At 41.0% G+C, this 27,859-nt stretch overlaps 1 protein-coding gene across 5 annotated transcripts in view; it reads left to right on the top strand.

The window, feature by feature from the left end:
- LOC102972735 (dynamin binding protein) overlaps positions 1–27,859 on the top strand; it is a 115,475-nt gene that overhangs the window by 25,888 nt on the left and 61,728 nt on the right. For 3 of the 5 annotated variants that reach the window (XM_042960082.1, XM_042960083.1, XM_042960084.1), the window contains exons 3-5: positions 11,746–11,900; positions 13,647–13,769; positions 25,019–26,995. In XM_042960082.1, coding sequence (XP_042816016.1) covers positions 11,756–11,900; positions 13,647–13,769; positions 25,019–26,995 — 2,245 coding nt within the window. In that variant the 5' untranslated portion in view covers positions 11,746–11,755. Of the gene's footprint in view, positions 1–3,013; positions 3,124–3,265; positions 3,462–11,745; positions 11,901–13,646; positions 13,770–25,018; positions 26,996–27,859 lie in introns of all 5 variants that reach the window. The other 2 variants (XM_042960085.1, XM_042960086.1) reach the window with 2 other exon arrangements.

Here is a 27,859-nt window from a genome sequence, read left to right as displayed (position 1 = left end):
GAGGAATCAGTCATTCATTGGGTTTGCCATGCCTTGGCCGTTACTCTCTGGTTCATCTTAAATAGAAATTACCAGAAGATTCCATATATACATTTTTCTTTCAAGTATAGTGGCTCTAGTTTCTACAAATGGCAAGTGTGTGGGGTTTTTTTTTTTAAGATTTAATTAAAAAAATTTTTTAGAGAGAGAGTGCCCATGAGCGGGGAGAGGGAGAAGGGGAGAGGGAGACAGAGAGAGAGAGAATCTCAAGCAGGTCCCACTGTGGAGCCCGACGCAGTGTTGATCCCATGACTCTGGGATCATGACCTGAACTGAAATCAGGAGTCAGCTGCTGAACCAACTGAGCCACCCAGGCACCCCAAGTGTTAGTTTTTGTTATTTGCTTGTATAAAGCTGCTGGTTCCTGTTTTCCATGGTGCTTGGATAGTGGTGCTCTTTGAGAGAACCTAAATCACCCATCCTAAGAATGGTCTCAGCTATGTTCAACTCCAGTTGGACAGTTTTTCTTTCCTAGTTTTCTTCCTCAGAATCTTTCGTTTTCAGAATTACTTTCCTGATTCTTCCTTCTAAAATATCAAGAGTATTTTATAAAGTAGGCTGAAGGGTAGAGAAACTCTTCATGTCTTTTTAAACCTTTTTCTTTGGCGCAGAACTAGCTTGCCCTAGAAACAGATAAGGGAAAGAAACAAGATGCCTACCTTGCAGATCTTTGTAACATTTATCCTCACAGTTTGGAACACTGGGTTACATTTTCTTGGCGTTCCCTGGAAACAGCCCTACAAACTGCCTGTCTTCACATGTTTGTGCTTATCTGTGACCTCACCCTAAAGTTTCATTTTATAGTGTCACCTTCATCTGCACTTCTGCAACTGCTAAGGGATGTTTTATCTGGGCATTTATTACACACACAACCTAGTGGGGTTGTGAATTTTAATGTATCACTAAGCTGCTTAGCTCAGACATGTCCAATGTATTTACTCATGTGTCAGCACCCATAAATTTCCACCCATAATTGAGATTCATGCATGATTTAAGAACTGTGTACCTGAAAGAGTACTTAAGGAACTCTTAGGTCGACCCATCTGAAAATATTTCTTTAATGGAAATATCCTCAAACTTGATAGGCCCTGAACTAGTAATTTTGGGACCTTCCTCCACCAGTGCAATTTTGTCAAAAAGACAAAATTGATGTAGAGACATATAAGCGAATTTTTACAAAATATTTTTTGGCCTCTACTTCATTTTAGATGAGAAGTGTTTGGTTTAAACCCTGAAGGGGACTGAAGGGCCCTTCCATGATTGGCAGAAAGTCAGATATATATCCTGTCCGTCTGCTGAGGTTGCTGCCTTCCAGCTTGGGACCAGTTTGAAACAAGCAAATGTAATGTAAATTGTAAGACAGTTTATAATAGTAGATTCCTTTCCTACCTTCATTACTCTGATCATTCCATCTAAGTCAGAACAGGTTTTTCATTTTTTCCTAGGAGTCCAACATTCCACAGCTTGTTTAACCAAAGTATATGTTGTGAGTCAGTGCTCTTGTCATCAGAAGAGCAGTAGGTAGAAGGAGGTTGAAGGAGGACGGGTTGGCCCTGACTGTGTTACTCAGCCTCGTGGGGGATGCCATGATCAAGATGGGTTCTACTTTTCCTCCTCATCTGTTGCTAGTTCTCTGAGTAGTCACCTGGCAGTGACTGTTGACCTTCTGTCCAAAATGAACTCTGGTGACATAAACCAGAAGGGGAAATGCTGTTTCCTTAGCTTCTCTCATTTCCTTCCTGAAAGGAAGAACTTCATTTTCTGACACCTCTGATCCTTTCACACAAAGCAAAGAGACTATTCTTTTTATCCCTGTATTTTTAAGAATAAGACAACTGCACAATTGTCTTTTTTCTTTTTTTAATTTGAGAGAGAGCACACGAGTGGGGGAGAGGGGCAGAGAGAGAGAGAGAGAATCTTTTTTTTTTCTTTTTTTTAATTTTTTTTTTTTAACGTTTATTTATTTTTGAGACATAGAAAGAGCATGAGTGGAGGAGGGACAGAGAGAGAGGGAGACACAGAATCAGAAGCAGGCTCCAGGCTCTGAGCCATCAGCCCAGAGCCCGACGCGGGGCTCGAACTCACGGACCGCGAGATCGTGACCTGAGCTGAAGTCGGACGCTTAACCGACTGAGCCACCCAGGCGCCCCTTGAGAGAGAGAATCTTAAGCAGACTCCATACTCAGCATGGAGCCCAACACAGGGCTCGATCCCACAACCCTGCGATCATGACCTGAGCCAAAATCAAGAGTTGGACACTCAACCCACTGAGCCATCCAGGTGCCCTCCACAATTGCTTTTTGAAATTAAATATTATTTCTCATTGCGCTATTAAAATTTTTAAAATGGATTTCCATTCCCAAAAGGTAATATTTTTGAGAAAGTCAGTTTCAAGACATAAAGAAATTCTCACATGCTCATGAAAGCATATTCCTTTGAAGGAACCTATACTGGAGAGTCCCCACAAAGAGGCCCCCTTCCCCAGCTTTTGTCAGGTAGGCAAAGATGTACCTGCTCCAGGGCTCCCCCTTGCAGGACCAAACAAGAAACACGAAAGGAGAAACAGCAGTCCTTCGTTTAGGAAACCTCTTCAGAAATTTTGTTTTGGAATCCCAGGGTTTAGACTTACACTATGAATTGGGAAATGAAAGTGTCACTAGTGCTTTCTGAAAGAATAAATTTTCAAAACTCTCCTACATTGTATCCTACTTTCCTAATGGTAAAACAGATGGCTCAGAATTTTGAAACAAGAATTTAGAGTCTGGGTCCCACGCACGAGATCCATCAAAAGTGAGGCTATTTTTTTAGTGGAGTAATCCAGGCATCAATGATTTTATTCCTATTTTTTAAAGGTTTCAAAATTTGCATCTCTAGCTCTCCTCTCTCATCTGGATTTAGAATGGTAGATTTAGGAAACCAATTTTATACTTTTGTGTATTCTTTGTCCCCATTTTTTTTCATGCACATTTCTCAGAAATCCTGAAAATTCCTTTGGGCACGTATCCATCAGGGGCCTAGCAAAATATGGAAGGCACGCCGAAGGTGGATCATTTGAGGAGGTTCTTCTTCGAATGGAATGGACAGGTGTGGGGAAAATAACAACCCCAGGCTTGCAGAAGAGCCACCTCAGGCCTGAAGGGGCAGGGAACCGGGAGCCAACTGATAGCCCAGCAGGGAAGGAGCCCGGGGAATAAACACCCCGACTTCTCTGTCCTTCTACCGTCAGCTCTTCTGCTATGCCACCCGTTGGCTGAACCCAACTGGAAGCCAGAGGCAAGGGAGCACCTTGCTGCGGTTCTTGTGGGTCAGCTCTGAGGAGCACAACACAGGGTGCAGGGTGGAGGAAGGTGGAGGACAGGCCCAGGAGCGAAATGGCAGACCCTCAGCACACGCTTATTGTTCAGTACACGCTCAAGATTCAGGTACACGCTCAATCTGTACCAGGCTCAGCTCTTTCCTCAAAAGGCTGGTTTGGAAATTACTTATTAAGCTGTGTGATATCGGTATCAGGGTAAAAGTTTATAGTTTGTGATCTCAGGATTTTTTTTCAGTAATACGTTCAGACTTGTAGATATGTTACTTATTAAAAATTACCAAAGTTCCCCAAGGCTTCTCTCCCTTCTATGACATACGTTTTAAAAACTCTTTTTTTACTGTGGTAAATGTATATATAACCTAAGATTTACCATTTTAAACATTAAAACAATTTTTTTAAGTTTATTTATTTTGAGCGGGGGGAAGGGGCAGAGAGGGAGACAGAGAAAATCCCACACAGGCTCTGCACTGGCAGCGCGGGGCTCAAACCCACGAACCATGAGATCACGACCTGAGCTGAAATCAAGAGTTGGATGCTTAACTGACTAAGCCACCCAGGTGCCCCCCATTTTGACCACTTTTAAGCGTACAGTTCTGTGGCATGAAGTCCATTGACACTGTTGTGCAGCCATCATCACCGTCTGCCTCCAGAACTCCTTCATCTTCCCCGGCTGAAACCCCATACCCATTTCCCTTCACCCCAGTCCCTGGGAGCCGCCATTCCACTTTCTGTTTCTTTGAGTTTGTTCTTGAATGATCATACAAATGAAATCGCATAGTATTTGCCTTTTTGTTTGTGAGCTAGCATGATGTCTTCAAGTTTCATCCATGTTGAAGCACGTGCCAGATTGTCCTTCCTTTTTAAGGCTGAATGATGTTCCGTTGTATGTCTGCACCACAGTTGTTTTCTTTTTATCCCAAGTTTTTATTTACATTTGGGCTTGTTAACATACAGTGCAATATTAGTTTCAGGTGTAGAACTGAGTGATTTATCACTTACATAGGACACCAGGTGCCTGTTACAAGTGCCCTCCTGAATACCCATCACCCATTTAACTCATCCCCTCACCCACTTCTCCCCCCCAGTAATCATAACTTTGCTCTCTATAGTTAAGAGTCTGTTTCTTGGTTTGCTTCCTTTTTTTTCTCCCCATGTTTATTTTTGTTTCTTAAATTCCACATATGAACAAAATCATATGATATTTGTCCCTCTCTGAGTGACTTCACTTAGCATAATACTTTCTAGTTCTATCCATGTCATGGCAAATGGCAAGATTTCGTTCTTTTTTATGGCTGAGTAATAATTCTGTTTTGTGTGTGTGTGTGTGTGTACGTGTGTGTACATATATATATATATATATATATATATATATATATATAACATCTTCTTTATCCATTGGTTGATGGACATTTGGGTTCCTTCCATAATTTGGCTGTTGTTGATACTATAAACATTGGGGTGCATGTAGTCCTTCAAATTAGTATTTTGGTATCCTTTGGGTAAATACCTGGTAGTGCCATTGCTGGATTGTAGGGTAGTTGTATTCTTAACTTTCTGAGGAACCTCCATACTGTTTTCCAGAGTGGTTGCACCAGTTTGCATTCCACTAAATGTAAGAAGGTATGCTACATTTTGTTTATTCATCTGTGGATGGATAGTGGTTGTGTGTTACACATTTTATTTTATTTTTAAAAGTTTATTTATTTTGAGAGAGAGGGAGAGAGAGAGATCGAGCGGGGGGAGGAGCAGAGAGAGATGAGGAGAGAGAGAGAATCCCAAGCAGGCTCCACACTGTCAGCAAGGAGCCTGATGCGGGGCTTGAATTCACCAACCATGAGATCATGACCTGAGCCAAAATCAAGAGCCAGTTGCCTAACAACTGAACCACCCAGGTGCCCCGTGATATACATCTTACTTTATGATCTTTTTAATTTTTATTTATTTTGAGAGAGAAAAGACACATGTACAAGCGGGGGAGGGGCAGAGGGAGAGAAAAGAGAGAATCCCAAGCAGGCTCCATACTATCAGCACAGAGCCCAATGTGGGGCTCAAACTCATGAACCATGAGATCATGACCTGATCTGAAATCAAGAGTCAGATGTTTAACCAACTGAGCCACCCAGGGGTCCCCCTGTGATCTACATTTTAAAATGTGATTTATTTCTGAGTATGTTCTCATTAATACATTCACTGTCATGACTGTAACCTATACATGTGCAGTGTGATGTCTCAGAAATCTACAAAGTGATATAAGAGGAAGGGCTATAGGAGCTGAGGCATGAAAGGTGGAAGTGAGCATGAGCAGGAGAGGTGGGCATCATTTGGAGAAAGTGGAGAATGGGGAGACTTTAAATATGTGCAAAGATGGGGGAACCCACCATGGAGAAAAAAGGGGCATGTAAGCAAAGGAAAAAATTCTGGACAGAAAGTGCTTTATAGGAGCAGAGAGCATTTTGATTGGTTAAGATTGCACTGAGGGCTACTCAAGTGGGGTGAGGTGAGGCAAAAAAAAAAAAAAAAAAAAAAAAGTGTGCTGTGGGCAGAGAAATTTAGAAAACTGGTTTACAAAGGATTCTTAGGGGGCACCTGGGTAGCTCAGTTGGTTAAGGGTACAGCTCTTGATTTTGGCTCAGGTTATGATCTCATGGTTTGTGGGACTGAGCCCTGAGTCAGGCTCTACACTGACAGCGCTGAGCCTGCTTGGGATTCTCTCTCTCTCTCTTTCTCTCTCTCTCTCTCTCTCTCTCTCTCTCTCTCTCTCTCTCTTTCTCAAAAAAGAATAAAAATTTTTTAAAAATTAAAAAAAAAAAAAGAATTCTTAATTGGATTGTCTCAGTCTTCAATATACTAGTATTTTATGCCCCTCCTAGAGGGAAATAGTCCATAGCTTCCCCCAAGTTTACAGTGACCGTGGAGCTCTTGTATTAGAAGCTGCTTAGTGTCCTCAGAACATGTTTGGGAAAATGGTGGGGACGAAGCTAAGCTTCTGGGGGGCAGGAACTATATCTTGAATGTTCTTTGGTACATCATGGTAGTAAAACTGGATTAAGAGGTAGCTGCCAAGGATATCAGTCGATAGAAAGTGTTAAAATAGTGAGTCACTAAAAAAAAGTCAGTGCAGATTTAAAAACTCTCTTTCTCTGTCACTGTCTAACTGAAAGAGAGAGAAATATCCTTCTGAGATTAATGGTCAAGTTATATGCAGGGTTTTATTTTTCCCTAGGTAGGGTAGATACTTTGGGATAGGAGTTAAACTATTTCGGACAGTAGAGGAGAGTTGAATGCTCCTGTCAGCCACCAACGGGATTAGAGAATAAATATTTAAAGAATATTGGTCAAAGGGTCATCAAAGTACAACCAAAGTTTCAGCCTGCATGGGAATTTGAGTCCGTTAGGCTTGATAAATATTTGTCCAATATGTGAATAAATTAGAGAAAACAGGAAGACCTTGTGAATTTTTAAGCAACTGAACAACATGTAAAAATCAATAGTTTAAAAGATTAACTACGTTCATTGGAGAGAAATGAATTTTATCTTTGGCCAAGAAAAGAGGCAAACGACACTTAAAAACAACAATAAAATATGTAAGCAGGTTTGCCTGGGTGGCTCAGTCGGTTAAGCGTCTGCCTTCAGCTCATGTCATGATCTCATGATTTGTAAGTTTGATCTCCACGTCGTGCTCCATGCTGACAGCTAGGAGCCTGGAGCCTGCTTCGGATTCTGTGTCTCTCTGCCCTCCCCTGCTTGTACTCTGTTTCTCTCTCTCTCTCTCAAAAATAAACAAACATAAAAAAAAAGGTAAACAGATAATGACCTCTAGTTAAGATATATATGCCAAAGTGCTGGAGGAAAATATCTGTGCTTTATTTTGAGATGCATCAAAAATAAAACAAAATGTTTGCAATATGTCAAAAAAAATAACATGGATTGATAAATGGATAAAGAGATGTGTGATACAATAACTGCAGTAAGATGTGAACGGTAGAATCTAGGTAGTGGGTGTAAAGCTTTTTTAAGTTCACTGTGTAAAAATTTTTATAATAAAATGTTGGAGAACCAAAGAGAGGAAATTGGAAGTTTAGAAGATTTTGAGGGAAGAACCAGGGAGATTTCAGAGATGGGATACCTACAGTAAAAAGAACATGGGCACTGGAATCAAACAGACCTGAATTCTGGGTCTGGCTTAGCTTTTTATTTGCTAGAGATATAGCAAATATATATATATATTATATATATATATATAATATATATTTTAATATATATATTAGATACACATTAGATGTATTGCCCAGTGGTGGCACTGGGATTTGAACCTGGGCACCCTGGCTCTGAAGCCTTGCTGTCTACCTTGCAATGCAGCAATGATTCAAGCTTCCAGTTCGGTGTCTGGCACATGGTAGATTATCATCCAGTAGCTGTTGCTATTAGTGTACCACCAACTGTAGAGGATGACGTCCTTCTAGTATTTGATCTAGAAGATTTATATGACACTATTATATGAGCTGGAAGGCCAAACTGTTTGTGGAAAGAGATGGTTAATTTAGTTTTCGATAAGTGGAAGTTGAGATTTTGATACGAATAGTCTTGTGTATTTTCTAAAATTATTTGCTTGTTAAAAATGTGAAAGTGTGTTACGTGCTGAGCACTGCTCTAGACAAGTGAGCAAAACAGACAAAAATCTCTACCCTCTTAGGGTTTTGTGTTCTACAAGAGTTTGAAGAATTAAGGACCTTTATATCTCAAATGCAGACTGACTCTCCAAAGGAAATGCCAGCGAGAGAAGGTGGTGTTTTCATAGCAGACTTTCCTGATGTCCCTGACATCCTGCCGTATGGGCAGTTCTTTCCTCTGCTTTCTCTCAAGCCCAGCTGTGTTCTGATTTCCTCTGAAGTTCTTTTTACTTCCATCTGGAGTTGGTGGAACAGCTTATATAAGCTATTTATGATTAAGTTTCAAAATATCTGTCCAGGACTCTAAAACGGCCCAGACAGGAACAATAGTAGTTGCTTTTCATGGGGTTTACAGAGCAGAGAAGACGGAGATGAAATTCATGATATTCCATGTAACCCAGAGGGCACCAAGATCTCCTTTCCGGTCTCACACATGAATCCTGTACTTTAGCTGGGCTCTGGCTCCAGCACCCTTCCAGGGTGTGTATTCCTCAGCGATTACGCACTCATTCCAACAGGGCAGGAGGTCAGTCAGTAACAGTATTCGTTGAGCCAGACCCTCCTCTGCTTCTGAGTCATTTTCTGGTACAGCAAAAAGGTTGTCAGGGAGAAGCTTTAACTCTTTCAGATCACAAAGTTTACTCCTCAGCTAACAGGGTCTGTCTCTTAACATCCTACAGAGTGTATGCCGATTCTCTCTTTGACATTTCAGATAAGGAGGTATATATTTAGTCTGAGAGTGAGATGGAATTTGAGAAAACAAAGTAGAAGGAGAAAAATAATACCACCGTGGCCCAACCTTGGGGAGGTGTGTTGATAACGTATAGATGGCTAAGAGGTTTGCAAAATATTATGCTTGTTTAAAAAAAATATTTATGACACCGCGCTTAATGCGGAAATTTGACATCTGGCAACTTCAGCCATTTGGAAGACAGCCAGAAAATAAGAAAGGGGCATCAGAGCACATAAAAAGTAACTGTTGAAAAACTCTAGCTAACTAATACGTGTAGTTTACCACCACGGAAGAGTTCATTAGGTTTTCCTTTAGAGCCTGTTTACATTTTATTTATCTAGGGACTTCTAATAATTTTGGTGGTGTCTGTATGGTCTTCCCTCCCCAGCAGACTATGAACAGCAATCTAGAAAGAGGATAGAAAAACTGATAGAGGAGGTACCTGATAGCAGAGGGACAGCTGACAGCAAAAGAGACCCAAAAGTTATCCAGTACTGGTATTATGCATCACAACACAGTATACTAATGTATGGTCTTAATGAACTAGTGTCCATCAGGCAAAGAGTAAATTATGTTCAGTGTCTTTCCTACTAGCGAAGGCAAGAGAGGTATATAATTTTTTTTAATGTTTATTTATTTTTGAGAGAGAAAGAGAGAGAGAGAGGGAGACACAGAACCTGAAGCCGGCTCCAGGCTCTGAGCAGTCAGCACAGAGCCGGACACGGGGCTTGAACTCACTATCCATGATTTCATGACCTGAGCCGAAGTCGGACACTCAACCAACTGCGCCACTCAGGTGCCCCTATAATGTGTCTGTTTTTAAACATGGTCAAAGCTAAACCAAGTTTTGACGTGTTGAAATGGTAGATTCCGTGGCGTTTCTGTACTTGTACACTGTGCTATACATTGTCTGGTGATATATCAGTGAGACAGATTTGAGCTTGTAGCTGATTATGGAAATAATGTTTAGTAACAACTGCTCACATTTATCGAGCACCTCCTATACCAACCCTGTCCTAGGTGCTTTTACATTATCAGCATATGGTTAAGGTTTTAGGCAGATCTGGATTTCTGTTCCATCTCTGACTTACTGTATGACCTCAGACAGATTGCATCACCTCTCTGAGCCTGTGCCCTCTTCTGCAAAATGGAAACTAATGATATGGGATAGGATTGTTGTGGGGACCCAATGAGGGACATAGCACAGTGCATGGCATATAGTAAGTGCTCAATAAATATTAGGCATTATTATCATTATTTTTATCATCATCATCCTTCTGATGATTATTATCAAAGTATGATTATCCCCATTTTTCTGAACAGGAAACTATAGCCCAGAGAGTTTAAGTAGTTTATCCGAGGTGAAATAACTAATAAAAGTTGGAGCTGGCATTTGAACCTTGATCTCTGACTCCAGATGCCTGGTTACTTTGCATTCACATTATGCTGCCTCTTCAGCATGGGATTGTAATTCAATTTTTTTCTATACAGAGGGCAGAGGACATAGGGAATGTTACTGGCCACTTCTCTTTTCCACTGTGGACCCAAGTCATCTCATTATAGACAAAAATTCCAGTAACACAGAGATAAGCTCCTTTTACTCAACAGTACAAATTAAATATGCAATATTTAATTGTGTTGCGTGATTCATTAAAATTGTAAAGGCGCTCCACATTAATATCCTCAACTATTTATATGCATAACATGTTTGTGTACATCATTGTTTTCTTAGGTAATAAACTCAACAAAACTGTAACCATCTTTTTTTTTTTTTTTTTTTTTTTTTGGTAACTAGGCATTTAGTGCTTTTTGATGTCATCATAGTTATATGTGAAACAAAAGTTAGAAGCCTCATCTCTACCAACACCAGACGGATACTTGAGATGAATAAAGGAAAATAGGCTTGAGGCCTGGATACTCAGGAGAGCGTCAGGTGCTCTCTGTGAAACACCTGAGAGACAGGTTGCTAATCACGGCTTGTTGACAGCTGAGCACATGCCCAGTCTTTCCTCCTTTTCTGTTGTTTAAATGTGTATTGAGGAGGCTCCCTGGGCACATATGTCAAGGTGAAAGACCCCCTTAACAGTGCAAGGATACTATGCAAGCTTGGGGGATAGGTGTCTTTGAACTGAAAACACATTCTTGATTTGGTCTATTGTACTAAATCTGGTCTGGAAGTGTCATTTTTATATCGCCCTTTCTTGTTCTTTTCATGGATTTTTACGTTTCAGTACATTTTAAATCTCTGCCATTGAGGTGTGATCCCACATTCCTTTTTTTTGGGGGGGGGGGGCTGGGGGGTAAGTAGGAGCCTGAATCCTGGCCCTGCTGCTATGAACTTTGTGACAAATTAAGTTTTTCAACTTGCTGAGCATAGGTATCCTAATCTTTAAGATAGTTCTGGGGAACTATCTTATTTCATTATAAATGAAATGCCATATTAAAAAACCCTACTTAAAAAAATTTTTTTTAATGTTAATTTTTATTTTTGAGAGAGAGAGACAACATGAGCGAGGGAAGGGCAGAGAGAGAGGGAGACACAGAATCTGAAGTAGGCTCAAGTCTCTGAGCTGTCAGCACAGGCTCCCCAAACCCCCTACTTTTTAAATACCGTATTTTAAAAGTACCATACTGACTGTACTTGAAAACTGTTAATTTCCTTATTGGCCCTTTCAGGCCTACTGAGACGTCTACATTTCCCAACTTGTACCTTTTCTGTCAATCACAGGTAAAGGTCACTTTTTTTTTCCCCCTGACTCCAGAAGTGCCATGAGAATCAAATGAAGAATGTATGAGGAAATCATTATTTTTGTCAGACAGTACTTAAATTTCTTCAGAATATAAAGTACAAGCTTCTTATTTGCTTAGCTTTGACTTGATTCTAAGCGTCTTTATATCTTAAGCTTTATCATTGTCAAGATATTGACCTATAGTCCAATGTCTTAAATAGTTAACACTTTCCAATGTCTTTTGACTTGTCTTTCCAGGTTATAAAACATGGAGGCTGGCTCAGTGGTTCGAGCCATCTTTGACTTTTGCCCTAGTGTATCAGAAGAACTACCGCTCTTTGTAGGAGATATTATTGAGGTGTTGGCAGTGGTGGATGAATTTTGGCTTCTAGGAAAGAAAGAAGATGTTACAGGTAAGAGGCTTATAATTCCTCAGGTACAAAATAGACCACAGGCCCTCCAATCTTTCCATATTAAAAAATAAAGGTTAAATGGGAAGCCCAAGTCAATAAACTACAGAATCCTTTTGTGTTTTTCCTGTGGTTTTTACCAGTGGGGAGAGAATGTTTGTTATCAATCCATCTATCCTTATTGGTTCCTTCCAAAGGCTGAGATGGTTCGATACCAGCTGCCCCAGGCCAATTTTCTGTTCACATCTTTACCTATCCTTCCCAGGTCTTTGTCCTTTGTGCTCAGTGCCATTGTTTACCTTCTGAAAATACGTGTTATTTCTTTATTCAGAAACCTGTTGTTTGATATTATTTTTCACTACCAGTCTTTACCTGTGATTTGTGGAACGTAAGTCACTCTCCACCATATTTTCTCTACCTGTCTTCCTCAAACGTTTTCTACCCTTTCTTTCACTCTGTTTTTCAAGGGATCATGATGCGTCCTGTTCACTCCTTCTTAGATCCATGGTTGGCCCAAATTTATTAAAGCTACCCCTGCCCTGGGTGCAGCTACCTTCCACTTCTTATACACCTGATTTCCTTTCTTCCAGTCTTTCAAATATATGTTAACACCAGTTTCTTTCATTAATGAGCCTAGGGAAGGGTGAAGGTTTTTACCCCACACTATGCACCTGTGTTAAATCCAGTCCTTAACTGACATAGATTTATGTAATTCTGGGCTGCAGCTTGTTATACAGACTCTGTTAACACTTAACCCACACTTGGGAGATAATAGATTATTTCGCAATAGAAATGATAGCTCAGCTAAGACAAAAATGATGAGTAAGAGTTAGGAACACAAAGAGGATAGACAGAGAGAATTGCTTATCCAGAGGCCCTTGAATGACAAAGAACATGGAGGGTCCGAGAAAAGTTCAGCCTGGCATGAGGTCTGAAAGGTTGAGGAAGGGAGAAGGTGCTGGGGAGAGGAGCTGGGGAGAGGAGCAGGAGCTAGATCGTGGAGGACAGCGTATGCCATGGTTATGGAGTTATGGAATGGGATACAATACAGGTGCTTTAAGCACTGTCAGATTTGTATTTTAGAAAGCTCAGTGCTACAGATTGAGAAATGATAGGGAAGGGCAAAACCAAGGGCAGGGAGGCAGCCTGGGAGGTTGTTGCAGTGACCCAGGTGAGACATGCTGCTGACCTGGACCGAGGTGATGGGTCTGGAGATGAGTGGATGGATACAAGAGATATTTGGAAGGTGGAATCCATTAAACTTTCTGATGCTTTCCAACTGACAGGCCCTGTCTGTCTACTACCACCTATTAAAACGCTACCCATCTTCAGACTTAAATGCAGTCTTTTTCATAAAATTTTTTGTATTCTTCCTGAACCATTTTCTACCTTCTCTAATGTCCATAGCAATCTGTGCATTTTTCTTGTGTCACTAGATTTCAGAGTGATTGTTTATGTCTGAGTTCGATTTTAAGATCTTTGAGAGCAAGACCGTCTTACTCATTTTTCCCTCTGTAGTGTGTCTTGTCTAGAGTAGCACCCGGTTAATGCTTATTGGATTGAGTTGCATTTTTTCTGCTCCGCATGAATGAAATTTTGTGTGCTGTACTTTTTCTATAGTAGATTTTCCAATTATGAGTACTCACTTTTCAATTTAGTGTCTATAAATGGGCTCAGAAACAAAGTTATTATGTCCTGGTACACAGAAAATGAAATTTCAGTATTAGAAACGTTTGCTTTTACTTTCAGGACAGTTCCCCAGCAGTTTTGTGGAAATTGTGACCATCCCCAGTCTAAAAGAAGGAGAGAGGCTGTTTGTCTGTATCTGTGAATTTACATCCCAAGAATTAAACAGTCTTCCCCTCCACCGAGGTAAGTTGACCATTCAGGAGTAGACTGTTTACAATAAGTTGAATGGAGCTGGCCCATTTTGACAACTAGATTTTTTTTTTTTTTTAATTTTTAAAAGTGGCTAACCTCTGGAGAGTGTTTAGTAGTAGCAAGATCGTGCTGACAATAATAATGCCTTATATTTGCATAGCATTTTATAATTTCCATAGTATTTGCTCACAAATACATTCTCATCTGATCCTCACCACAGACCTGGTAGCAAAGTGGATATTATTAACTGCATTTAATAAATAATGAAAATGAGATTCAAAGGATGTTACCTGCAGATGAAAACTTTTGGCCTCAGAAGGTCAAGTCATGTCACCTGATTGTAAGTCCAGCATTCTCTTTCCACTGCCCCATATTGTAGCCACACTTCAGACTACATTAATCTTTTTTTCCCTTAAAAACTAATATGGCTTTCCCAGCAACATTACTATTTATTACTATATAATAATCAAGCAGGAATTGTGGTATAGAGATTAAGAGACAGATGTCAAATAGCCCCATTTTGACTCCCTATCGATAGGTAATATTACATTAAAGTTATCATCAGAACCAGTTTAAAAGGAAGTGATTTAAGGGGTGCCTGGTGGCTCGGTTAAGTGTCCGACTTTGGCACAGGTCATGATCTCACGGTTCATGAGTTCGAGCCCCACACTGGACTCTGCTGTCTGCGTGGAGCCCGTTTGGGATCCTCTGTCCCCCTCTCTCTCTGCCTCTCCCCCACTTATGCGCTCTCTCTCTCTCTCTCTCTCTCTCAAAAATAAGTAAACATTAAAAAAAAGGAAGTGATTTAAAATGAATAGTTGTAGCCATGTCTCAGTGACATTCCAAGTATTTCTCGCTTACTCTGATAGACATATGAACTTCTAAAGATGGACCATAAACCGTTTCACCAAGGATACTGGATTAAGTCCACACATTTCTGCATGAGCACAGAAACCAGTAGTGTTCCACAAACTGATGTTTATGATGAATGCAATTTTTGTGATGACAAAGGAGGAGCCAGCAAAATGGTAGAATTTATTGGGCATGTTCTTAACATTGTTACTTACTCTTTTGAGTATGGCCCTGAAGGACTAGGCTTAATTTCTTAAACCATGTGCACATCTGAGAGAGAGAGAGCTCGCAGAGGTGGGGAAAGAGAGAAACCTAGCAAACTTCCCTAACCCTCAGGCAGTGAGAAGGAATATTGAATTTAGATCTTAATCCTCAAAATCTGTTTTGAGAGTTTCTTACACTTGGCATTGACCCTCTACCTCTGTTCTGAACGCTTTCTTGTTAATCAGTGTGGGAAAGGGAGAGAGAAATAGATCAAGATGTTATAGCAGGAAACTTTTATCTGTCTCCACTCACAGCCCTTCCACTGCGGGGAGAGGGGGGGTCTGTAGTCCGCATCAGACCAGAGGGAGTGGAGAAAAGGCCAGAGCACAGTAGCTTCCGTTAGAGCTGAGCGGAAGATATGGGTGGCATGGATTTGTCCTTTCCTATACCTAGAGCAAATAAATGGTATAAGAATATACACTGTGGGAATATGCAGGATGTCTACGACATTTGGGGAATTGGAAGATGTATCTTCTGGAATTAGCTTTTTTGCTTTATATCTTGTGTAGTCAGGTCTTAGATACTAAAAAGAGAGATTTTCTGCTGAATGCCTTCCCTGGAAAGACTGGTATCATGGGTTCTGAACTTGCTTTGAAGTTAAAATCGGCCTCAGGAATCCCAGGGCCACAAAATAGATTCTTAGGAAGACCCTAGCATGCATCTTTCAGCCAGGAGCCTCTTGGACCAAGACTGACTCAAGCTCAGGCTGGGTCTTAGAACCTGTAGATGTTATCTCGATTAGTTTTTAAGCAAAGGAAGAGGATGCAGCAGGGGCAATACGCAGGAAGAGACTAGAAAGAGATATGCTAACTGTCAGTGTTTTTATCTGTTCTCTTCTCTGATGCTCTCCTTCCAGTGAGTGCACTGACTGTTCAGCTCTGTTTTCTTCTATGCTTTTCATGTCTCTTTTAGCTCTGTGTCTTCTGATTTGAACACATAAGCCTTTGAGAATGGGAGAGTTAGGTAGATGCACCTCTGCGATTTGAATTTTTCTGGGAAGTTTAGCAGGAGACACAGAAATGATTTTAATTTCTCTTGTTTTCTATGCACAACAGTACACATCGACAGATAATAATTTTACTTGTGGGAAACAAAACCAGTAAAAAAAAGAAAGTATTGTTTTATGCCACCTATAGTTTATAAAACGTGAGTCTAGGCTTCCTGATTTTCAAGTCTAGTGCTTGGAATGTCCCTTCTATTTCTTAGGTTGAAAATTGTTTTTTTCCATTAGGTCGGTGTCTCAGCTCACGAGTGGTATACATTCCTCTAGCCCTGCCTTCTAGTACTATTAGTCCTATTCCCTGTTGTTTCTTTCTCTCTCCTCAGTACCTTCCGTGTAGCAGTGAAGCTTCCTCTGTTCTGTGTAAATAAAACTTTTGGTGATTGAATATATGTCAGGAGGGGATTTGGAAACCTTAAGAGCATGTGGGATAATGTTTGAGACCTGTTTCGTTTTACCATGCTGCCTTCAGTTAATTGTTGCCTACTTACTGTTCAGAAGTATCATTGGGATTAATAAGAGAAAAAATTATATATTTTAATTGTAAAGTTATGTTATTAAAGATATATATGTATTTGGAGCTTAGGAGATAAGAATTCTGATGGCCCTAGATTTAAATCCATCTCTACAACTTAGCAGCTGTGACTTTAGGCTAGTTACTTACATTATCTCAGCCTCAGTAGGATAACAATACCTACCCCAGGTAGTTGTGAGGGTTGAGTGAGGTTACGCACATAAAGCATCTGGAACAAGGTAAGCATGCCGTAAAGATGAACTGTCCTTCTTATTCTTTTTTTTTTTTTTTTTTTTAACGTTTATTTATTTTTGAGACAGAGAGAGAGACACAGCATGAACGGGGGAGGGGCAGAGAGAGAGGGAGACACAGAATCGGAAGCAGGCTCCAGGCTCTGAGCCATCAGTCCAGAGCCCGACGCGGGGCTCGAACTCGCGGACCGCGAGATCGTGACCTGAGCTGAAGTCGGATGCTTAACCGACTGAGCCACCCAGGCGCCCCTGTCCTTCTTATTCTTAACCTGGGATTCCTGGACTTTGTGGATGTGCTCTGGGGGGACGTTGTGTCCTAATAATGACATGAAGTTTATGTGTCTGTACATTTTTCCAGGGAGATTCTATCTGGAATTGGAATCACCAGTAGTTCTTCCAGCAGGTGTCACCCTTTCTCCTTTCCACAAAGCCATCCAGTTGTTTTGGACTATTCCCTGTATTCTGAGTTATATTTAAACTCCAAAAACAAGGCTGTCTCTGTATGTCTTCTTTGGAAAAATGTCTATTCAAACCCTCTGCCTATTTTTTAATCAGGTTGTTTGGGTTTTTTTGGTGTTGGGTTGTATAAGTTTTTTATATATTTTGGATATTAACCTCTTATCAGATAAGTCATTTGCAAATATTTTCTCCCATTCAGTAGGTTGCTTCCTTTATTTTGTTGATGGTTTCCTTCACTGTGAAAAAGCTTTTTATTTTGATATAGTCCCAAAAGACACATGAAAAGATGTTCAGCATTACTAATCATCAGGGAAATGCAAATCAAAAACCACGATGAGATTATCACCTTATACCTGTCAGAATGGCTAAAATCAAAAAGACAAGAGATAACAAGTGTTGGTGAGGATGTAGAAAAAAGGAACCCTTGTACACTGTTGGTGGGAATGTAAATTGGTACAGTCCTGGTGGAAAACATGGAGGTTCCCCAAAAAATTAAAAATAGAAATACCATATGATCTAATAATTCTAATAATTCACCCAAAGAAAACAAAAAGACTAATACAAAAAGATATGTGTGCCTGTATGTTTATTGCAGCATTATTCACAATAGCCAAGATGTGGAAACAACCTAAGTGTCCATTGATAGATGATAAGGAACATGGTGTGTGTGTGTGTGTGTGTGTGTGTGTGTGTGTGTGTATACATATATACATATACATACATATATATATATGTATACACATATACATATACATACACATATATATATGTATACACATATACATATATATATATATATATATATATACACACACATATATATATATATATATAATGGAAAATTATGCAGCCATAAGAAAGAATGAGATCATGCCATTTGTGACGACATGGATGGACCTAAAAAGTATTATGCTAAGTAAAATAAGTCAGACTGAGAAAGACAAATACCAAGTGAATTCACTCATATGTGGAATCTAAAAAAACAAATGAATAAACAAAAAAGCAAATCAGGCCTATAAATACAGAGGACAAACTGGTGGTTGCCAGAGGGGAGAGGTAGTAGAGGGATGGGCAAGTGAGAGATATAGACTTCCAGCTATGGAATTAAGAAGTCACAGGGATAAAAGGCACAGCATGAGGAATACAGTCAATGGTATTGTAATAACATGTATGGTGACAAATGGTAGCTGTGCTTGTGGTGAGCATGGCATACCATATAAAGCTGTTGAATTACTGTGTTGTACATCTGAAATAATGTAACATTTTGTGTCTACTTTACTCAAATAGAAAAATTATTTTTATTTTTATATTTTAGAGAGCGAGAGTGAGGAGGGGAGAAGGACAGAGAGGGAGGGAGGGAGGGGTGGGGGGGGAGAGAGAGAGAGAGAGAATGAATCTTTTTTTTTTTTTTTTTTTGCTGCGTAACTTTCTTTTTTTTTTTTTTATTTTTTAATATATGAAATTTACTGTCAAATTGGTTTCCATACAACACCCAGTGCTCATCCCAAAAGGTGCCCTCCTCAATACCCATCACCCACCCTGCCCTCCCTCCCACCCCCCATCAACCCTCAGTTTGTTCTCAGTTTTTAACAGTCTCTTATGCTTTGGCTCAGAGAGAATGAATCTTAAGCAGGCGCCATGCTCAATCCCACGACCCTGGGATCATGACCTGAGCCAAAATCAAGAGTTGGATCCTTAACCGACTGAGCCACCCAGGCCCCCTCAAACAGAAATATTTTTAAACAGAGAAAAACAAGGCTGTCTCTTAAAGGATCAGTGCAGGTGGCCAGGGCCATTTACTGTTTTAAAAATAAACAGAGGGAGAAAAAAAAGGGAAAACAAAAAACAAAAAAAAAGAGAGTATGAAAAGGACAGTACAGAAAAAGAGGAGAGAAAAAAATTAGTGGGAATGATGAAATATCACTGATAATTGCCTCATATAACACAGAATGCTTATAACCTCATTTTCTAGGCCACCTCCTCACCCTCAAAAAAGACCAATAAAAAATGAAAAAATTCATAATTTTATTTTTTAATTAAATTTTTAATTTTAATTCCAGTATAGTTAACAGTGTTATATTAGTTTCAGGTGTATAACGATTCAACAATTCTATATGTTACTCAGTGCTCTTCATGATAGGTGTACTCTTTTTTTTTTTAATGTTTATTTTTGAGATAGACCAAGTGTGAGTGGGGGAGGGAGAGGGGGAGAGAGCGAGGGAGACACAGAATCTGAAGCAGGCTTCAGGCTCTGAGCTGTCAGCACAGAGCCCAGTGTGGGGCTTGAACCCACGAACCGTGAGATCATGTATGACCTGAGTCAAAGTCGGTTGCTGAACAGACTGAGCCACCCAGGTGTCCCTATGATAAATGTACTCTTAATCCCCATCACCTATTTCCCCCATTCCCCCCTGCCCCCAGCTCCCCTCTGGTAACCATCACTTAGTTCTCTATAGTTAAAAGTCTGTTTCTTGGGGCGCCTGGGTGGCTCAGTCGGTTAAGCGTCCGACTTTGGCTCAGGTCACGATCTCACGGTCTGTGAGTTCGAGCCCCGCGTCGGGCTCTGTGCTGACAGCTCAGAGCCTGGAGCCCGTTTCGGATTCTGTGTCTTCCTCTCTCTCTGCCCCTCCCCTGCTCATGCTCTGTCTCTCTCTGTCTCAAAAATAAATAAAAACATTAAAAAAAAAAAAAAAGTCTGTTTCTTAGTTTGTCTCTTTTTTTTTCATTGGCTTGTTTGTTTTGTTTCTTAAATTCCACATATGAGTGAAATCATATGGCATTTGTCTTTCTCTGACTGCCTTATTTCACTTAGGATTGCACTCTCTAGCTCCATCCATGTTTTGTTTTGAGAGAGAGAGAGAGAGAGAGAGAGAGAATGCTCACGAATGGGGAAGGTGCAGAGAGAGGGGGGGACAGAGGACCTGAAGTGGGCTCTGTGCAGATAGCAGAGAGCCTGATGCGAAGCTTGAACCTACAAACTGTGAGATCATGATCTGAGCTGAGGTCAGTTGCTCAACTGATTAAGCCACCCAGATTCCTCTCTGTGTTGTGGCAAATGGCAAGATTTCATTCTTTTTTATGGCTGAATAATATTACATTGTATATGTATGTATATATACACACCACATCTTCTTTATCCATTCATCTATCAATGGACTCTTGGGCTGATTCCGTAATTTGACCATTGTAAATAACGCTGCAATAAACATAGTGGTGCATGTATACCTTTGAATTAGTGTTTTTGTATTTTTTGGGTAAATACCCAGTAGTGTGATTAATGGATTATAGGATCGTTCTATTTTTAACATTTTGGATAAATTTATGTATAAATAACCTGATAAATGATATAATGCCCAGGCCATAAATTTGTGATGCCGTGTGTGTGACAGATGAGGGTAAGGTTCTCATATGGCTCATATGGAAATCTAAGTAAAACATGTGGTGAGTCTGCCTAAAGCACATAGTCTCCTGGGCATTGTGATTCAGGCTGGGGGGCAGGGGGACCTAATACTACAGAGTCAGACTACTTACATTTCAGATTCTAAGAAGGCTTGCATTTGTTCTTACCATCTTATTCCTAATGCATTTCTTGTTCGAATTAAAAAATCAACCAGCAAACGTAAGCAGCCTGGCGGCTGGGATTATTTGTGCATGAGTGAAAGGCTCAGGCTGACTCTAAGAGTCACCACCACACTTCCTATTTTTCTGTTTTTAAAATCTGGGCACTCTGTTCCAGCAGTTCCTCATATTGTTGTTTCAGAAGGCTGGAAATGACCACCAGGAAGCCTCTTCCTCAGGACTCACCTGGGATGCCAGTGCAATAGCTGCACGACTCTTTCTGATGAAAATGAGAGACGGTGCAAAAACTCAGTAACAGCTACAAAATAAGGGTGTTGAGCAAAATTAAATCTAACATGCTTTTCGGGGTTTAAACTGTGATTCTTAAAAAAAATTCACCTTTTTGGGGGCACCTGGGTGGCTCAGTCAGCTGAGTGTCCCAACTCTTGATTTCGGCTCAGGTCATGATCCCAGGGTTGTGGGCTGGAGCCCCGTGTCAGGCTCCATGTTTGAGTAAGCTTAAGATTCTTTCTTTCTTTCTCTCTCTCTCCCTCTCTCCCTCCTCTCCCGGTGCCCCTCTCCCCCGCTTGCACACACTCTCTCTGTCTCTCAAAAAAAAAAAAAAAAAGATCTTTTTTTATATAAAAGTAGCCAACAGAATGACAGTCTGCCAGGTAATAAAGCTTATTGAAACAGTCACCCGGGTGAAAATAGGAAAAGCAAGCCCTATTATAAGGGTTTCATGGAGATCTGGCAACACAAGGAAAATATTGTAATTCTACAGTTTAGGAAAGCCAGTAGAGTGGGAGTTATGGCATACCTTTATTCTTCTGATTCACCCAAAAGCCTCTTGTGCCTGGATAGATAGTAGCCATGTCTCCAGTGAGTTTCTTCTGTGGTTCTGATGGATTAGCCTTAGAGGTAGTGGGGGGAAAATCATTTATAAAATTCTCAGGACCCCAAGCTCTAACCAATGGATAGTGAGCCATAAATTAAAGGAATATAGAAATATAGGACCAAGACCCTATATATTTTTTTCAGGAATATCTAAGTAAAACATCAAATCAGTGAAAATGTGTTGGGTGCCTACCACCAAGTACAAAATCTTAACATTGGGTGCTGTGTAGTATGTAAAAATACAAGTGTCGAAATTAGTGATGTAAATGATAATTTCTTTACTAGGCTACAGATGGCCAAAGTGGATATGAGTTTCTAAGGTCTTTTAGAGAAGGATGCCAGGGTTTCAGACAGACAGTCTTGTTTGTATAGGAGCTAATGAAAGTGTCCTTGTGTGGAATAGGGAGATAATATTGTCTGGCTGGGTGGAGGCAGGGAACGGGTTACGGCTGGATGTGGGTGCCAGGTTGCACTAAGGTAAAAACATAAGAATAGTCTTTTAGTAGTTTAGTAACTAAATCTTTTTAGAGAGTTTAGAGCAAACTTATTTTTTATACATTTCAGATAATAAGAAATACTTTTAAATTTTATTTTATTTATTTATTTTTTTTATTGTAGAGAGAGAGGGACTCATGAGCAGGGGTGAGGGGCAGAGGGAGAGAGAATCTTAAGCAGGCTTCACGCTCAGCCTGACGTGGGACTCGATACCACAACCCTGGGATCATGACCTGAGCAGAAATCAAGGGTCGGACGTTCAACTGACTGAGTCACTAGGTACCCCAAGAATAGGATTTTTAGAGAAGAATCCTATGGGAGTAGTAAGAAGCCTTCATGCCTCACAGGAAAAAATTGAGCGGGGGAGGGGTATGATAAAACTGGTACATTTATCATCTCAGTTTGGCTGGAAGAGACTGGAAAAGATGAAGTCTGGGACAAGGTTTAAGAGAGTGAGATGGCGAGAATTGGACCAGGGCAAGTAGTGAGTGGAAACACTATTTTGAAAGAAGGCATTAAAGGAAGAAAGGAAGGAAGCAGGCTGGAGCCAGTTTCAGAGGGAAGATAGGATTGATTTATTTGGGAGTTGGAGTTGCAGAATCATCATCAAATTGGACAACGAACGCTTGCTCTGGAAAAGCATTGTATCAGACTCAGGAAATACAAAAGAGAAGTGGTACCTGCCATTAAGGAACATGCCATTCACTTGGTGAGAAGATAGGACAGACTTAATTTTTTTTTTTTTTTTTCAAATCAAGAGAAGTTGAGTACCCTAAAAGATACCCTAAAGTTGATACCCTAGAAGATAATCTAGTTATAACATATGCTTGACTATAAAATAACTTATGTGACTTTGGTAGGTGTTTGCTGTCCTGGTCTTATTTTACTTGGGCTGGTTGCATCCCTTGATCACCTCTGCTGGTGAAAGTAAAATTGACTAGGCATCCAGTAACAGGAAGATTTAAAAAGATTAAAACTGATAATCCACAAAATGAATAATTCATCATCAGATAATTAAGAGTTTGTTTTATAACAATTTATTACAAAACCATAGAGCAGTTCTTTAAGTTGGGGTGAATCCTCTAAGACTGAATTTCAATTTCATTTTTTTCCAGAAACACTGTGCCCCTATCCTTTCTTTACCTCACCTTCTTCGACAGTAAGACAGATAGACACTAACTGTTCAGTTTACATTTTGTAAAGTTAACCGAAACATTGATATTGGAACTATTTTGAAAACAAAAGTGCCTATTGCTAGAACATGCTTTATTATGATGTATTTTCAGGATAAGAATAGTTCAAAAAGGCCTCTGGAGAATATAAATGAAGAATTTGTTGCCCACACCCTGTACCTCCAACAAAGAAACCATTCCTGAAGACTTGTTTTATTGTTCCATATTTGATATTAAATACGATTTAGCATGAGGGAGTAGATGCATTGGTTCAAAGGATTACAGTGGACATGTGTACACACACATACATATATTTTAAATGTTTTTATTTATTTTTGAGAGAGAGAGAGAAAGAGAGGGAGAGAGAGAAACAGACTGACAGAGCATGACCAGGAGAGGGGCAGAGAGAGAGGGAGACACAGAATCAGAAGCAGGCTCCAGGCTCTGAGCTGTCAGCACAGAGCCCGACACGGCTCGAACCCATGAACTGCGAGATCATGACCTGAGCTGAAATCAGACACTTAACTGACTGAGCCACCCAGGTGCCCATATATATATATATATATATATATATACATATACATATATATATATATATATATATATATATATATATATATATATTTTAATGTTTGTTTATTTTTTGAGAGAGAGAGAGTGTGTGCACAAGCAGAAGAGGGGCAGAGAGAGAGAGAGAGAGAGACACCACACAATACAAAGCAGGCTTCAGGCTCTGAGCTGTCAGCACAGAGCCTGACGCAGGTCTCAAACTCACAAGCTTTGAGATCATGACCTGAGCCAAAGTTGAACACTTAATTGAGCCACCCAGGTGCCCCAGATATGTGTATATGTTTTATCATTTATAAACTAATCCAATGACACAGACTGTAAGAACACTGTTTAAAAGTAGTATTTTTCAACTTTTTGATCCTAGGAGCCCTTTTATACCCTTAACAGTTATTGAGACCCGAGGGAGCTCTTGCTTATGTGGGTTTTTGATATTTGCAATATTAGCTATTAAAACAGAAAATTTAAAAACGTTTATCAATTCATTTTTTAAAACCTATTATATATTAACATAAACAGCATATTTTTAATGAAAAATAGTTTTCCAAACAACAATTTTAATGAGAAGAGTGTCATTCGTTTACATTTTTGCAAATCTCTTTAACATTTGGTTTAATACAAGAAAGCTAGATTCTCATATTTGTATCTACGTTCATTCTCATTGAACTGTGGTTTACTGAAGTTTGTGAAGTATATGAAGAAAATATAGTTCTGACTTTACAGACTCTCCGAAAAGATCTTGGGGCTCCCCCAGGATTCCATGAACCACACATTGAAAACCACTTGTTTGCAGAAATGTGTACTATTTTGTCACTAAATTGTCAAAATTCACTAAATTCACTAAATTATCGAAAGTATTATGCCCTGTGTGGCTCAGTCGGTTAGGTGTCTGACTCTTGATTTCGACTCGGGTCATGATCTCACGGTTCATGAGATCAGGCCCTGCGTCAGACTCTGCTGACAGAGCTGAACCTGCTTGGGATTCTCCCTGTCCCTCTCTCTGCTTCTCACCCACTTGCATATGTGTTCTTTTCTCTGTCTCTCTCAAAATAAGTAAATAAACATTTAAAAAAAAAAGTATTATGCCCTTAAAACTCCAGATGTGTATTTCCCTGAAACTGACGTTTAAAATGATGAGTTGTACTATTAGTTATGTTAATACTCTTTTGGGGTGATGACTCAGGTCATTATCTTTGCTTCTCTTTCTTTAGGCGATCTAGTGATTCTCGATGGTGCTCCCACTGCCGGCTGGCTGCAGGGCCGAAGCTGCTGGGGCGCGCGGGGCTTCTTCCCGTCCTCGTGTGTCCGGGAGCTCTGCCTGTCCTCACGGAGCCAGCAGTGGCACTCCCAGAGTGCCTTGCTCCAGATTCCTGAGTACTCGATGGGACAAGCCCGGGCGCTGATGGGGCTTTCTGCCCAGCTCGATGAGGAGCTGGACTTCAGAGAAGGGGATGTGATTACCATTACTGGAGTTCCTGAACCAGGCTGGTTTGAGGGGGAATTAGATGGTCGAAGAGGCATTTTTCCAGAAGGTTTTGTAGAGCTTTTGGGGCCCCTGAGGACTGTGGATGAGTTGGTAAGTTCTGGAAATCACGACGATTGCATTGTTAACGGTGAAGAAGACACCCCTACAGGAGAAGAGGAGAGGGAGCCCGAAGAGGATGAGGAGCAGCCAGGGACCTACGGAATTGCCCTCTACAGATTCCAAGCCCTGGAGCCAAATGAGTTGGATTTTGAGGTAGGTGATAAAATCCGAATTCTGGGGACGCTGGAAGATGGCTGGCTGGAAGGATCACTGAAGGGCAGGACAGGCATCTTTCCTTACCGATTTGTAAAGCTCTTTCCGAAAACAAGAGCAGAGGAGACCATGGATGTGCCAGAGGAAAGCAGCCCTGCTGAGATCCCTGACACTTCTCTGGATTGTTCTGAGAACTCCACAGTAGTGGAAGGAAGAAGACACGAAACTCTCGAATATAAAGCAGAGAAGTCCAACTGTGTTATTTCTGAAACATCTGCTTCTCCCCTGGAGCATCTGACTTCTGAGTATGAAGTAAACAAAAATTCTCATCAGGACGAGGGCACCTCAGGAGGGCCCCTGAGAAGCCCGGGCCTGGGGCACGAACAGCCTCTTGCCAAAGACTGTTTTGCAAAGGATCCTTCAGAGACTATCAGTGGGGTTTCCTCTCAACCTCAGGTACCTTTTCGTCCCAGACTGCAGAAAAACCAGTATTATTCTCCAGTGGGAGGGAGCCTCCTAAGCTCAGAGCAGTATCCTGACCCTGTTCCCTTCGAAGCAAGGACTAAAGACTACTCCAGCCTACCTCCCAGAGGAATGCACTCCCCACCAAAAACCCTTCAGAAGCCAGTGCGACCTCCTCACAGTGGCTCTAGTCTTTTTGCCCCTAGGGTAGTCAGACCCAGCCAGTTGAGCCCTCAGCTCCAGGGCATGGTAAGATGTATTAAAAAGCCCCACACGCTCAAAGAAAATGCCTCTGGCTTTTGTTCTGGATCAGAGGTGAAGCCTGGTCTGCAAGATAAAGGGTTCGCAGTGGAAGCAATGACGCTTGTGCAGGGAGAAGGCAGCACTGACCTGGATTCTAAGTTGACACAACAGCTGATAGAGTTTGAGAAGAGCTTGTCAGGACCCGGCACAGAACCAGATAAAATTTTGCGCCACTTTTCAATCCTGGACTTTAACTCCGAGAGGGACATTGTCCGAGGTTCCTCAAAGCTACTCAGCCAGCAGGAGCTGCCTGAGAGGAGAAAAGCCCTAAGGCCACCGCCACCGCGGCCCTCTGTTCCAGCGTCCACTTCTCCCCAGAGCCTGAAACCTGAACCTCCGTTGGCAGTGCGACCCTCTCGCCCCGCTCCCCTGCCTCCCCCGGCACAGCACAGAATGATATCCCCCAGGCTCCTAACCTGTCCCCATCCTAGCTGTGAGACCCCAGAAAAGGAGGGCCCTGAGAATATGGAACAGACTCCAGACCAAACTTCCCCGTGTCCGTTAGTACTGGTGAGGATTCAGGAAATGGAACAGGACTTGGATATGTGTAGCGGGGCTCAAGAAGAGCTAAACGTGACGGTGGAGGAGAAGCAAGATGAGTCATTAAGGGCAGAGACCCTTGAGGACCTTGAGTTCTACGAGAGCAACATTGAAAGTCTGAATATGGAACTCCAGCAACTTAGAGGTGAGTGGTGAGGAAACAAAATGTCCTCGCTTCTTGACATCCACAAGTCCGCGTTAACAGCCTCCCTGTGCTTTTTAAGGGAGATGTTACCGTCTTCGACAAAGAATGATTTGCTGTTTCGTTACCTAATTTCACATCACAATTCGACTGCTCTGTCTTGGTATATCCTATGACCACTCACTGTAGCTTCCTGAGTTCACTTGATGCCCAGATAAAGAAGCTCAAACCTCACTGATGTTCATGCCTCCTGTTCTGGTGTGGTATGCATAGCAGTCAGGCAGCTGGAAAGTCCCTTAACCAGGCTGTAGTGAGGACTAACGACTCCTAGGCTAAGATTCATGAAAAACTGCATCTTATATCTTTGTGGTTTATGGACTGGGTTTCAACAGTAACCGTAAGTCCTAACATGTATTAACTTGTCCGTAATAAGGACTGGTTACCATTTGCTTGCACAAATAATCTTCACAGCCACCCTAAAGGCACTGGGATAATTCATACGGCTGCTTTATAGATGAGAAAGGTAAGATTTGCAGAGATTAAGTAGCTTACCAAGGGAACTGGGAGCTCTTGTTTTTAACTACTGCAGTTCACTGCTTCCCACCTTGCACATTCAAATATTCAAATTCTGTCCCTTAATTTGGGGGTGACCAGCCTCGGGGACTCCATTTGTATTCACCAGACTTATGGGAGAAATAAATTATAAAGGAGAAAGAGAAAGAAAGTGAGGCACCAGCATTAGTCTAGGGCTCGCGGAGAACACGGCTGTGTCACTTCGGGCAGGCGTGCCAGAGAGCTCCGAACCCACGTGTCCTCAGGAAGGAAAATAATACAAAGTAATGTGTGGATGTAGGAATTGCAGGATAC

This window comes from Panthera tigris, chromosome D2 (genome assembly GCF_018350195.1).
Source record: "Panthera tigris isolate Pti1 chromosome D2, P.tigris_Pti1_mat1.1, whole genome shotgun sequence".
Lineage (NCBI taxonomy): Eukaryota > Metazoa > Chordata > Mammalia > Carnivora > Felidae > Panthera > Panthera tigris.
This window is presented reverse-complemented; position numbering and strand designations above follow the sequence as displayed.